This window comes from Lepisma saccharinum, chromosome 12 (genome assembly GCF_977018435.1).
Source record: "Lepisma saccharinum chromosome 12, izLepSacc3.1, whole genome shotgun sequence".
In the NCBI taxonomy this organism is placed as follows: Eukaryota; Metazoa; Arthropoda; class Insecta; order Zygentoma; family Lepismatidae; genus Lepisma; species Lepisma saccharinum.
In genome coordinates, this window is record NC_139240.1 from 106,593 (window position 1) to 119,673 (window position 13,081).

At 36.5% G+C, this 13,081-nt stretch overlaps 1 protein-coding gene across 1 annotated transcript in view; it reads left to right on the plus strand.

The window, feature by feature from the left end:
* Nucleotides 1-6,596, plus strand: part of LOC145996554 (uncharacterized) — an 88,845-nt gene extending 82,249 nt beyond the window's left edge. Inside the window, exons 8-11 of the mRNA XM_083133054.1 lie at nt 2,689-2,819; nt 4,234-4,361; nt 5,523-5,581; nt 6,411-6,596. Of these exons, the coding sequence (XP_082989180.1) occupies nt 2,689-2,819; nt 4,234-4,361; nt 5,523-5,581; nt 6,411-6,596 (504 nt within the window). The remainder of the gene's footprint in view (nt 1-2,688; nt 2,820-4,233; nt 4,362-5,522; nt 5,582-6,410) is intronic.
* The last annotated feature ends 6,485 nt before the right edge of the window (nt 6,597-13,081 follow it).

Consider the following 13,081-nt stretch of genomic DNA (forward strand, 5'->3'; position numbering starts at 1 on the left):
ATTGAAACGCTTTTCAGGCTCTTACAAACTTACAAATTCGACATTTTAAGGAAAATCACTACACCTGGTGTGAATATAAGTTTTAAACGAGTACTAACATTGAACATGTATTTCTGGAAAATTCAAGTATTCATTCTATAATCGAAATGTCAGAATTAAAACGCTTTTCGGTCTCTGAAAAGCTTAATAATTTATAATTTTAAGGAATATCATCTCAAGATTGGTCACTAATGATTGGTCACTCAAGTAAAAATTAGCATTGAACGCGAATTTCTCGAAAAATCAAGTTTTGATCCTATAGGCGAGTTGTGATAATTAAGACGCTCTTCAGACTCTGAAAAGATTAATAATTCACTTTTTTAAAGAAAATCATTTCTGGCTTGGTCTGAGAAGGAAATGAGTTTCAAACGAGTACTTGCATTGAACGCTTATTTTTCGAAAAATTACCTTCTTATCCTATACGCGAAAAGTAATAATTTAAACACTTTTCAATCTCTCAAAAGCTTAATAATTCAACATTTTTAGGAAAATCATCTCAGGCTAGGTCTGTAGAGAATATAAGTTTCAAACGAGTATTAACATTGAACGTGTATTTCTCGAAAAATCAAGTATTCATCCTATAGTCGAAATGTCAAAATTAAAACGCTTTTCAGGCTTTGAAAAGCTTAATAATTAAACATTTTAAAGAAAATCATCTCTGGCTTGGTCTGTACAGATAATGAGTCTCAAGTGAATATTAGCATTGAACAAGAATTTCTCGAAATATCAAGTGTTGATCCTATAGTCGATATGTTATAATTAAATCGCTTTTCAGGCTCTAACTAACTAACTAACTCTCTAGCCTTCTTAAACCCGAAGGTTCATGGCTGCAGCAACACAGGCCTTCCATCTGTCCCTATCTTGAGCAAGATCTATATACTCCTATCCATCCCTACCGATATCCATTAGGTCCATCTCAACGTTGTCCCTCTATCTTCGTCTTGTCCTTCCTACAGGTCTCTTACCATCTGTTTTCCCAACAAGAATCCTGTAAAATACTCTTTCCTCTCCATTCGTGCCACATGGCCTGCCCACCTAAGTCTTCTTGATTTAATTATTCTAATAATATCTGGACATGAGTACAAATTATGTAGTTCTCAATTATGTAACCTTCTGCACTCACCTGTCTCCTCAACCCATTTAGGTCCAAATATTTTCCTAAGGGTCTTAATTTCAAATACTCTCTATTTATGTTCCTCTTTCAATGTAAGGGACCACGTTTCACACCCATATAATACTACAGGCAAAATTACTGTTTTGTATATTTCAACTTTTAGTTTCTTAGATATTAAACGAGAAGCCAAAAGTTTATGAAGAGAGAAGTAAAATGCATTTCCTGAATTAAGCCTACATTTTTTTTCCTCTTTAATAAAATTTTCATTTGTTAATATTACTCCTAAGTATTGAAACTTGTTCAAACGAGTTGTTATCAATAATTAGATTTTGATTATTACCTAACACTTGGTTTCGGCATGTAAACATATATTTAGTTTTATCTTTTTTAACTTCCAAACCTATCTCTCTAGCAGTTTTGAAAAATATTTTAGCATTATTTTTAATTGTATTCACATCATCCCCCAGTAAGTCTACATCATCTGCATATGCTAACAACTGAGTCACACCATTGAATTTTAGTCCTTCTTAAGTTTCTTTTACCTTCCTTACAGCATATTCTAAGGCAAAATTAAAGAGCAATGGAGATAATGCATCTCCTTGTTTTAACCCATCATGAATTATAAATTTGTCAGACATATTATTACCCACACGAATTTTACTTTCTGTTTCACTGGTGCATATTTTTATCACACTTGCAACCTTCTTAGGTATTCCAAAATCTACTAATATATTACATAATTTATTTCTTTCGACCGAATCATATGCTTTTTTTAATCAATGAATAGCTGATTGACTTTTTGATTATATTCCCACTTTTTTTCAAGTGTCTGTCTGATGTGAAAAATTTGATCTGTAGTTTGATCTTTTACGTTTAAATCCACATTGATAATCACCTATAATTTCATTAGCATATGGGGTTAGTTTTTTTTTCCTTCCAAAAATGCCTATTTTTACGACCACTTCCAACTAAAACTACAGTGGACGTTTTTTCATGTGAAAAGAATTTCTGAAAAGTGGTTAAAGGAAGGACAACATGCTGCAACGCATCATTTATACATCGAAATGTATGAGACTACTCGAATGGTATATCAATTGTACTGGCACAGACATCTGCCGCGCTCATACACAAAATCTGGAAATGTAAAAAGAAGGTTGTGATGCCCCTCTGAATTTCCTTCAATTAGAACACTGCTCTTACTGACGAAAAAGTAAATCAGCTATCATCTTGACATTTCTCATTAAAAATATTACATTTTATTCATATTTTACTGGTTAGCACTCTTGCTATTCGTGAACTAGTGACGGTGCCAGTGGGAGTTACGGAGGCGAACTTTTCCCTTTATCCTAAAAGTACATATTTTTATGGTAGGCTATTAGGTGCATACTTAATCTGACTGACCTCAGAATATTATCTTGTCCCCTCTTCCCTTCCACAAGTTTTTTTCCTTGCGGCGTCACTGTTTTAAACTAAGCAAATGCTCTCAAAAACTGTCTGAAAGTTTGGATTTCACATTTCCGTTTCATTATACGTAGGTGTTTGAAGGGATCCATGCCATTTTGTTTCTGGTTGCCTCCAGCAGCTTTGATCAAACGCTACGGGAAGATCCCTCGATGAACAGATACCAGGAAGCGATGACGCTGTTTGAAAGCGTGTGGAACAGCAGGTGAGGAGTGGTCCATATCATATACTCAGCATCATATTTTTCAGTACTAATAAGAACTGCCTCGGTGGCTGAGACCTTTGAGCGATCACCACACGATCTCGCCATGGAGTGTTCTGGGTTCGAGTCCCGGACTGGACATGGGCATTCCTTTATGTTGTCCCTTCATCAATCTCACCTTACCATTATCCATCTATGATCGTGATTACATTAAAAAGGCAGAAAAGATATTAATGTAAAATTACCACCCAAGTGCTGGCTTGTTTCAGATTAAATTACAGATCTGTGGTGCAAATGACTTGTATATTTTGCATTTTTCTCATTCGGCGTCGCTTTTCTGCCACTAACGAATATCTTCAATATCCCCCATAACATGAATTTCTGCCCCAGCACATAAAATAACAAGGTTTTGGCTGATCACCACCATGAGGATGTCTGACGATTAGATGAAATTGATAACAGCACTGACAATGAACACCAATGCCCAGCTCGAACTCGGGAACTTTAGTGACGAGATCATAATCCAACCACTTAACGCATGTACTTACTTGGCAAGTCTTTCTATCGCTCAAATGTTCTGTACATATCGAGAGTCAGTCAACACAGATATGGTATCTTCAACACAATTTTTTTCCTTTATTTGTTGCTGAGCGTAAACATGGAGGAGCATATTTGATTCATTATGGTGAATATGGAATAAGCTGTGCCATTCCGTTGATTTGAAGAACATAAATAACTTTCGCTTAATTCTTAAGCGAAATTTTCTATCAATAAACAACGAAAGTTTAACCTAATCTAACCCCAAGAAAATTTTGATAGGCTTGCAATGAGTATATATTGAAATGCTCAAAACTTTTGTACCCTGTCGTGCCGGTAGACGAAATATTCATCACGCATGGAAATCCCCCAAGGACGGGGCTCATTTGAAGCAAAATGTAACATGTTGGGAAATGTTTCGTTAAAAACGTTGTAATAACATGAAACATGCAAATGAGGGCTCGTTTTATCCAGAATTTCCAAGCCTTTCGTTCTGTAAGGTAAACATGTCGATGTGTACCTATTTTCGGAAGCAAAGGACAAAGGAATTTCCAATTTTTTTAAAAAAAAATCGCTAGCTCCCATCCGCTAGCGCCCATCGATTTGGGCAAACTGCCCCTAGTCGCTGATTGCCCAAAGTTATATAAAGGCGAATACGAATACAATAGTACTACAAATAGTAAATTTTAAACCCAAAAAGATTCCGTGTGTTAAAATTCGGTTTCCTGTTTATTAAACTTTTATTACCAAAACATTTGATTGACGAAATATTCGTCGTCCGTCCTTGAGTTACTTCTGACATCTACAGGCCCCGTTCCGAAAGGGTTAAATCATTGTAAATAATTACTTACTAGTATTCATCATCTCGAATTTATTACAGGTTTTTGAAGGAGTCTGGTGTTATAATATTTTTGAACAAACAAGATGTCCTGGAAGCCAAGATCAGGCAAGGAAGAAGGCTGCAAGATTACTTCTCAGACTATGATTCTTACAAACTTGGTCCTAAAGGTAGGTGAAATCTAATTGAATCTGTAACGTTGCACAAGTTGACTTCTGGAAGCGATTGCTCAGTGATATATTTATTGTGTCCGTAAGGTGGCTGGGTTAAAGTACCCTTGTATACCTCAGAAAATTCATTCTGGTTCACTTTCCGCCTCTATCGTCTGCTGGAAGACTTTGCCAGCTATCACGTGAGTGTTTTCATCGACTTACAGGAGGGCTGGAGGCAGCACGTGGTTCCTTCTCTGACAAGCAGACCTCGCAATTCCTTTTGGAGGGAAATTTGAACCCTCAGTCGCCACATTCACAGCAGAAGCATATTTCATGTTCCTCCTAAAGGGGTTGAATAGATTATTGTACTTGCTCGATCTTTCGAAGACTCGTGGTACGGAACGGCCAGTCACCATTTTGGCACAAAAAAACACCTTTGGCAACAACAGCCGGCAGACGACAGATCACACAGTGGTGGGAATTGTACCAGTGTAAACATTGTAGACTATAGTGGCATTTGTTATATTTCTCAAGTCTACACATCCAAAAATGTCTTCGTAATTGTATTTCACGTAGTAATCTCATGTACACATGCACTAACATCTATTACCGTTTTAGTTAGCTATATCATTTTCTTTAATTCTATTGTTGAAATACTTAACACATAACCCGATTGTTTGTGTAACTGTACCACAGGTTAGCTTAACTTGATATGTAAACTGTTGCTATACTGGCACTCCCATACATACAGAGCCAATAACTGGTACATGTGTACTAACAACTCATTACATAAAATTCATGCAAAATTTAATAAAACTTAAACAATTAAGTGCATCGCACACAAAGACGGGGAACGGCGATTCAAAACAACTGATGTCTTGGTATATATTAAAGGCGCCAGGGCATGAGCGCATAACCCCTAAATGTATGGGGGTGGAGGGGGCTCGTCAGGGGTTCACCCCATTTTTTTTGTACTTTCAGTCACTTATAATATAAGGGCAATGTTTACAAAATAAGAATTTCAACGCCGTAACGTGATGAAGAAATAATGCACTTCAACGATTTTTTACGAGGTAGGGCTGAGGCTTGATAGCTTGCTCTTAAATACGCCACTGGTCTTGTGAATCAAGTACAGCTTACCATTACATGATACTTAGTATTTTTGAATGTTTCTTTCAGATGGAAAACCAAATGACGAATACGTGAAAGCAAGGTGCTACATACGAGACTTATTTTTGGTAAGTAATTTTTTTATAAATTTGCTTATGTCACATCAGCTTCTCAAAAGTAGAAATGCTATCTCTCAAAACACGCTTCGGTAGCTACTATATTTTGTTGCATAAATCTGTCGCCGCAACCGAATTGCGCACTTTAGATCCAGGATTGCGCACAAATCTCACTGACCAGTTTTGCGCACAGATTTTGATCGAACGTTGCCACTTTGATAGCTTTAAAGTCTGTGTGCAAAACTATTTTTTTCTTTAGACAAGAAGAAAGAGAGAAATTAGAAATAAAATAGTAAATCATAGCAATTTACTCAAATTCAAAAGTTAGGTTAGGTTAATGACTGCAAAAACACGTGTCCCTACAAACAAACACAACAGAAGTGAGAACCGCTTGAGAACATTTTACATCTGACAACATCGCCTCATTTTTTTGTGCGCGATCCTGTACATTGTGACAGCTTGTCAACAGCTTATCAGATACCACTGATATAACCGGAAAAGTGTGCGCAATCCGGCTGTAGCCAAATCTGTAAATAGTCACAGTAACAAAACCATTGTTATTATAAGAACGATTATTTTTGCAACAAGTTATTTGAAGATATCAAATTTAAAAAGTTAGATGCCATACACTAAAATGTACATTTAATGTAAAACCATAATTCAGTTGATTGTATATCAATCGTTGGCAATACTTTTGATCACAATGTTGTTATGTGTACACGGGACTATAGGTCACTGACGGTATATCCACTATGCCATACGTTCGTTTATGTTCCACCTGTGTCGAGTAAAGCACTTATTCCAAAACAGTTCTAACAAATTTCTATATACTGTATTACAGGACATCACGAAGAGAACTCATCAACAGAAGAATCAGGATTGCATAATGAGTGCCGAATCACAGGGTGATAGAAATCTATTCTGGCATTTCACCACAGCGACGGACACAAAGAACATTCGGACGGTGTTTAAGGACGTCCACACGCTTCTGGTTCATTGGAATGTTCAACGATGTGGTCTGGACTGACAGGGATAGCTACATGTGAGTGTGTGTGAACTAGAGGAATGATCATTGCTGAAGCTGTCTGTGTGTGTGTAAGAACACTGTATGTGAGCAGGACATGTTACATTTATTACTATCTAATTGAGTTCTTGTGTTATTAGTAAACAACCGATGCAGAGACAATAAACATTATACATATAAGCAAAGGAATCATGTTTCATAAGGACGTTTGTTTATATGTGTGTGTGTGTGTGTGTGTGTGTGTGTGTGTGTTTGTGATGGTGTGTGTGTGTGTGTGAATGTGTCTGTGCGTGCAAGTACTATTTCTTGCTAAGGTGGTAAATCATGTGAATCCTGTTTAAATACATGTGCTTGTACAGTACACATCATATACCTAGGTTCAAGGCTGTGGTCGAGGGTATACGTGACATACCCCGTATACCCTCTGGTTAACCTTACTCATTAGAGTATACCTTCTGCCAAAATGTATATATAGTTTCGTTTCGTTTGGCCAGTGAACCCAATACTTCTGGTTTCACGTATATGTTGAGAAGAGGCGAAGGTATGATTTCATGATTCACGTCAGCATTTTATCGTTTTCATTTTGACAACTATAACAATTTTGTACTGGTCAGTAAAGTTAATTTTAGTAACTTTTGCTAACACTAACAATTTTTGCTTTGTTGATCTCTATGTACACGATTTGAGTAATATGAAATATACTTTTCCGTATCAGAAACCAATGTAGAAGTTTGACTTCACTTGAGATTTCGAAGTTGGCCTCTCCGATGGCGTAGTGGAAACGTCATCGTCTTGTAATCAAGGGATCCCGAGTTCGATACCCTGTGGATGCACAGTGGTTCGAATCCCAATTTAAACTGTACGTCCAGTACCGATTAGCCTATCTGTGCATAAAGTGGACTTAAAACAACAAATCAAAAAAGCGAGAGTATTGATAATGTTCTTCCTATTTCCCGCAACAATTGGCGGCTTAATATAAAGGCTCTTATTGTTAAATGCGACAATTGAGGTCTGCCATGTTTCGGAGAGAATGAAAAGAAAAAGAGAATTGTATTTTAATTCCTAATTAGCAATATTATTAAAGTTGATAAGAGTCATTCCATGTGGACAATCAAGGTTAATTTATTTTTATTCAAAGTAACTACTATAGGGGGTACTTGAGGACAATTTTCAAAATATGCCTTATATAGGACAAAAATCGCCAATAAACGCAAGGTAAAGACCCAAAATCAGGGCAAAAAGCGTTAAAAAACCAAGGTAAAAATTCTGCTATATTCTTGTCACTTTCTAGAGAAGTTTTATTTTTGGAGGAAACCGAAATATAAATGGCGTTGTTTATAGCTGATCGCTTTGATCTTTGATCTTCTTACTCCTGATAATTTGAATGTATATTATCTGATTTATTAGCTGATCGCTTTGATTTTAAGATAACGTATTCTATGAATTTAACGAATTCTCTAACCAACTAATAAGAGCAGGAAGAAATAACCTCCAATTATTTAATATCAATTGTCCCAAACATTCTCATTCGTTCATGGAAATCTTAAACAAGCTAAAATCGGCAATAAATGAACTTGAATTAAATTCCTTTTAAGACCACTAAAAAACCTCTTATGAGGAAAACTCACCAGAGACTAACTACCTTAGTTAGGTTTTTTGAAAGCTGATTAACTTACGAGACTTTACGTCCAAGCCAGAGGTTTCAGCTGTAATTTTATATGCAGACACTCCCACACAGGTTTAGGGAGAACTTAATCTCTCGCCAGTGACCTTCATTTACTCATTACTTGATTAACTTACGAGACTTTACGTCCACGCCAGAGGTTCGATTTCTGTATGAATGATTATGTGGTGAACTTTAATTGAGATATGGAGTTATGCAATGATTTTTATCTATGATTATGTGGTGAATTTTAGTTGAGATATGGAGTTATGCAATGAATTTTTACCAAGGCTGTTATTTACGGAAGCAAAACTCCGTGTTTGGAGAAACCTGGATGTCCATCTGAGAGGACCAGCGCTGGTTTTTATTATCTTCCCCCAGATGGACACCCAGGTTTTTTCCTTTATTCAATTTTCTTCTAACTACTTTTTTTGAGGTCTGTAAGTGTACCTATAGCTTTCCACCCAACATCGGTTTTCCTATCTGAATACGAGCTCTAGCATCCTCCCACACAGCTCTCACCTTGTAGGGGCCCCCGACTTTCCTCACTCGCCCACCAATAACTCAGTAACATTAAACAGTCACGTGGAAGTAAATTTATACCCGGCCGGATGTATAAATTCGTTCTTCCTCAGCCGGGTTCGAACCTACGTTATCGGTTTAAACAAGCTTACTAGACTGTTGCCTTAACTCCCTGAGCCACAGAGCCAGGCAAAAATAAATCGGTCTTTTATAGTTCCAAGTGCGTGTGTACATCTAACAAGTTCCACAATTCTCTACTAGATGTCACTATAAGGTAAAATATTCTCACTTTTCCGTCACGGCGGCGAAGATTTGCTACGATACATATATTGCGCAATATGTTGCAATAGTCGAGCAGGCGGTCTAATCCTAAGGGGCACCGCGCCAAATTCAAAAATGTTGTGTGTATATACAGCGGTCAGAAATAAGAAATGCATTATCTTGGTTCCTATTAGCCTAGATATTTCGGCAAACTGACTTCAGTTTTGGACAGAGGACCCATGTATTGCGGGTTGCATATTTTCAGGGGCAAGTGTGGCGTGGTTGCATACCTTCTGAAAATTTCAGGGGCAAAATGAAAAACTTGAATATCTTTGTTATTTATGAACCGATTTTAAAAATTCCAACGGATATAAATAGATAGTTGAAAATGCTAGATTCCTAATGTGTTGTTGGGTTCATAACTCTAAGGATAAAATTATAAAAACTTGAATATCTTTGTTATTTATGAACCGATTTTAAAAATTCAAACGGATATAAAGAGATAGTTCAAAATACTAGTTTCCTAATGTGTTGTTGGGTGCCTATCTCTAAGGATAAAATTATAAAAACTTGAATGTCTTTGTTACTTATTAACCAATTTTCAAAATTCAAACGCCATCTAAATCTTTTCAGTGATTCGTTGATTTTTTATATCATACGGTAAAACGTTGTAGCTCAACATTATGATATAGCACAGAGTTTTATCAGCCACATCCTCTTCGAAATCAAAAATGAGATGTAAACTAGTTTTTGTTTATCTACAACTTTCATTCGTTTAGTTGAGTCTATAACATACATGGGTCTTTTTTCGATGAATTCTTCAAATGTGTAATATGAGTCATTATTTACACCATCAAGTCTTCTAATCTCTGTGTACGCATGATACATTTTTAAAAATACTTCACCGCCAGCATTGTTAAGATTCAATTTGAATGGTGATTTTATCTCAACTCGGTTAGTAACATCATTGCTTTTTATTGATATATTTTTTGAACTGAATGATGATTGTGAGTTTATGTATTCTTCAAGTGTGTTTATACTATATTGACCAGGTGGAATAACCAATTCTTTTGTAACGTTATTTTCTTCATAAGATAATGTATTATTGTGTTTTGTTATATTAGGAGTGAGATATGTAGTATAAAAACCTATTAGTGCAACTTTTAAATTGTCATTAGTGATAGGATGGGTCAAGGTTTTTTGTAAGATGGAGTTACGTTCAGACAATTTGAATACATATGCCATTTAGTAAGATTATTTTTTCTTAAATTTAAGGTTTCCGGTTGTAATAGTTTTTCCAAATATGGTAAAGGTAAAGTGTTCCCCTGTGCATAGCACCACGCCATGAAGGCGTATAGGGGGTGTGGGGGTAACGCCCCACACTTTCTTGATCCGGTCGTGAGTGGGGGTGATGTGATCAGCATCACGCCCCTGACCGCCTTTACCCCCCAGGGTTTCCCCCAGGTACCCATGTTATTCGACGCTGGGTAGGCGCCGGGGCCGCTTCCACCGTTAGAAAAGTTCCCGGATTTGAACCGGCCGGGGATCGAACCCGGGACCTTTAGCATGGTAGTCAGACGCGTTACCGACTGAGCCACCGCGGCCACTTTCCAAATATGTCTATCGGCATTTAATAATGATAAAATATTTTTAATCTTGTAACCCCTGTCGTACATTTTTAAAAGTGTAACACACAAATGACCACACGTAACTTCATCAAAACCTTGTATTCTATCGTTATTATATTTAATATTGTTGTTGTTAAGCTGATCGCTTTGATCTTTGATCTTATTAAGATAGATTACTAAATTTTTAGGAGGAAAGCCCCCAAATGAGTCAAATACAAAACTTTCATCACGAACTTTAATATAACATATCCAGTGAGTACCTATATTTTTAGAGACATCAAGATTAACAACACCACATTCATAATTGTTAGGTTTACTCGGTAATTCATCTATCATGTAAACACCTCTGAAGCCTTTAATACCACTACACAATTTTATGATATCATAGTTACTAAGAGGCGTAATCCTATCAAGTTTTTTGTTCTGGATCTAGGCTATCGTGTAACAGTATTAGTTCGCTTTCGCGTACCAGTGCCAAGTATTACGTTCGAGGGTTCAGACGTTTTTGATTCTATGACTGTATTATGTCTTTTCATTTCCGCAAGTTGTGCATCATTTTTCTGTTTATTATGAACAGCACTTGTAATAGCAGCAGCTCCTCCTGCCAATGAACCAACAGCAGCAAGTGCAGCAAACAATGTGGCAAGAGTAAATATGAAGCCAACTTTGTGTATTTTTATTCCACTACCTATTTTTAGTTTTTTAAGGTATTAACTGCTTTCATGTATGATGCTAACGCATAGTGTTTCCCTAATGTAATACCACTCCCTATTTTGGGGAGTGCTAACGTTACACCACTCCCTATCCCTTTATGGACGGCATTATGAATCAAAATTGTAAAAAAATAAATGTCTGCCTCATTACATTTATTATTGGACCATTTGAAAAAATATACATGAAAAATACAAAATATTTCATGTTCAAATGAAATTTTGAAATGTTACAAATATGCGACATCAGGCACCTCTAACACGGAAAATTGTTAAATTAGTTCCTGAATTACCTTATTCTGTGTGAAATATCAGAAAACAGATTCTCTTTTTTTTCTAAACACAAATACGCCATACACTTCTGGCATTGTATGTATGGCATGCCTTTGCAATTGGGTAATTTGCAACGCCCTCTTTTATCAGAACAAACTGGCCAATGGCCAATTTGGTCAGTTCTGATTTGTTTCTGTGGAATACATTTTGAAGCATGTCTCTTCATTTTCTTTCTTGTGTACTCACTGTCTACATTTGTCGATGGACGTCCTTTTCTCTTCAACAAGCTTTTCCCTTCCCTACAAAGACTATCTGCAATTGAAACTTTGAATTCAAAAAGTGAAAGCTGATTTTTCTGTGGAACACCATAGAATTGACAATCTCGTCTGTATAATAGCCAGGAAGTAACAACTACCAAATCCAGAAAGTGAAAAAATAAACGATGATAGTATTTTTTAGACCTGATCGTAATTCTATACAGAGCAATTAGAGAATCTAATAAGTCAACCCCAATGAGAACAATCAACATCAATTCTCTCTTTTTTTTTTGTCTGTCCATCTTATTACTTTTCCAACCTGTTGGGCTGAGGCAAATGTTGATGTTAAAACAACAGGCCTGCTATCGATCCATTTTACTGCACGCAAACTAGCACCATCAATTATAGCTTACTTTACGTCAAATACTCCCCTACCTTTTACTTTCAGTTCTTTATCACTTAGGAAATTACAGTTCCCAATTCTATTTGGACGTGCTGTACACAAGCAGATTTTTTTTCTCTTTGCAAGTTCATTCATTAGTTGTACTGAATTGAACCAGTTATCAAAATACAACAAATGGTTGACATTTGGAGGATTGACCTCAGCCAGACGAAGTACAACATTACTACTTACCCCTACACTTACACCTAAAAATTGCTCCAATTCAGCACTTGTTAACTATAGTGGTTTCCCAGGATTGATCTGAACTCCAAAAAGGTTAGATTGATCCACAATGTGGAAAAAAATCTTGAAATACTGCTCTGGTTCATGAATTGACATTGAAGGAGGAATATTTCCTAACCACTCCAGAATAGCCCTTTCACTATTTTCTGGACGAACACTTTTCCACTTAATGTTTTCTTTCCTCCCAGATGCACAGCTACTGTTTCAGAAACTTTTTCATTACAGCTCGCACCACTTTCAATATGTCTTCACAATTATCAGATGAACTCAGACAACTGTCTTCACTTTCACCATTTTCTGCTCCTACAGGACGTGGGGACACCACTTTCTTCTTGCCATAGAACAATGAGGGGTCCATTACCTGAAAAGATGGGAAAACAAATTAAAGAACTAATTCAAGGGCTGAATAATGTATGGATAATAAATCGTACATCTGCAAAGTGAAGTCAGAGACCCTTGGGATAAAAATTTGGTTTATATGATGATAGG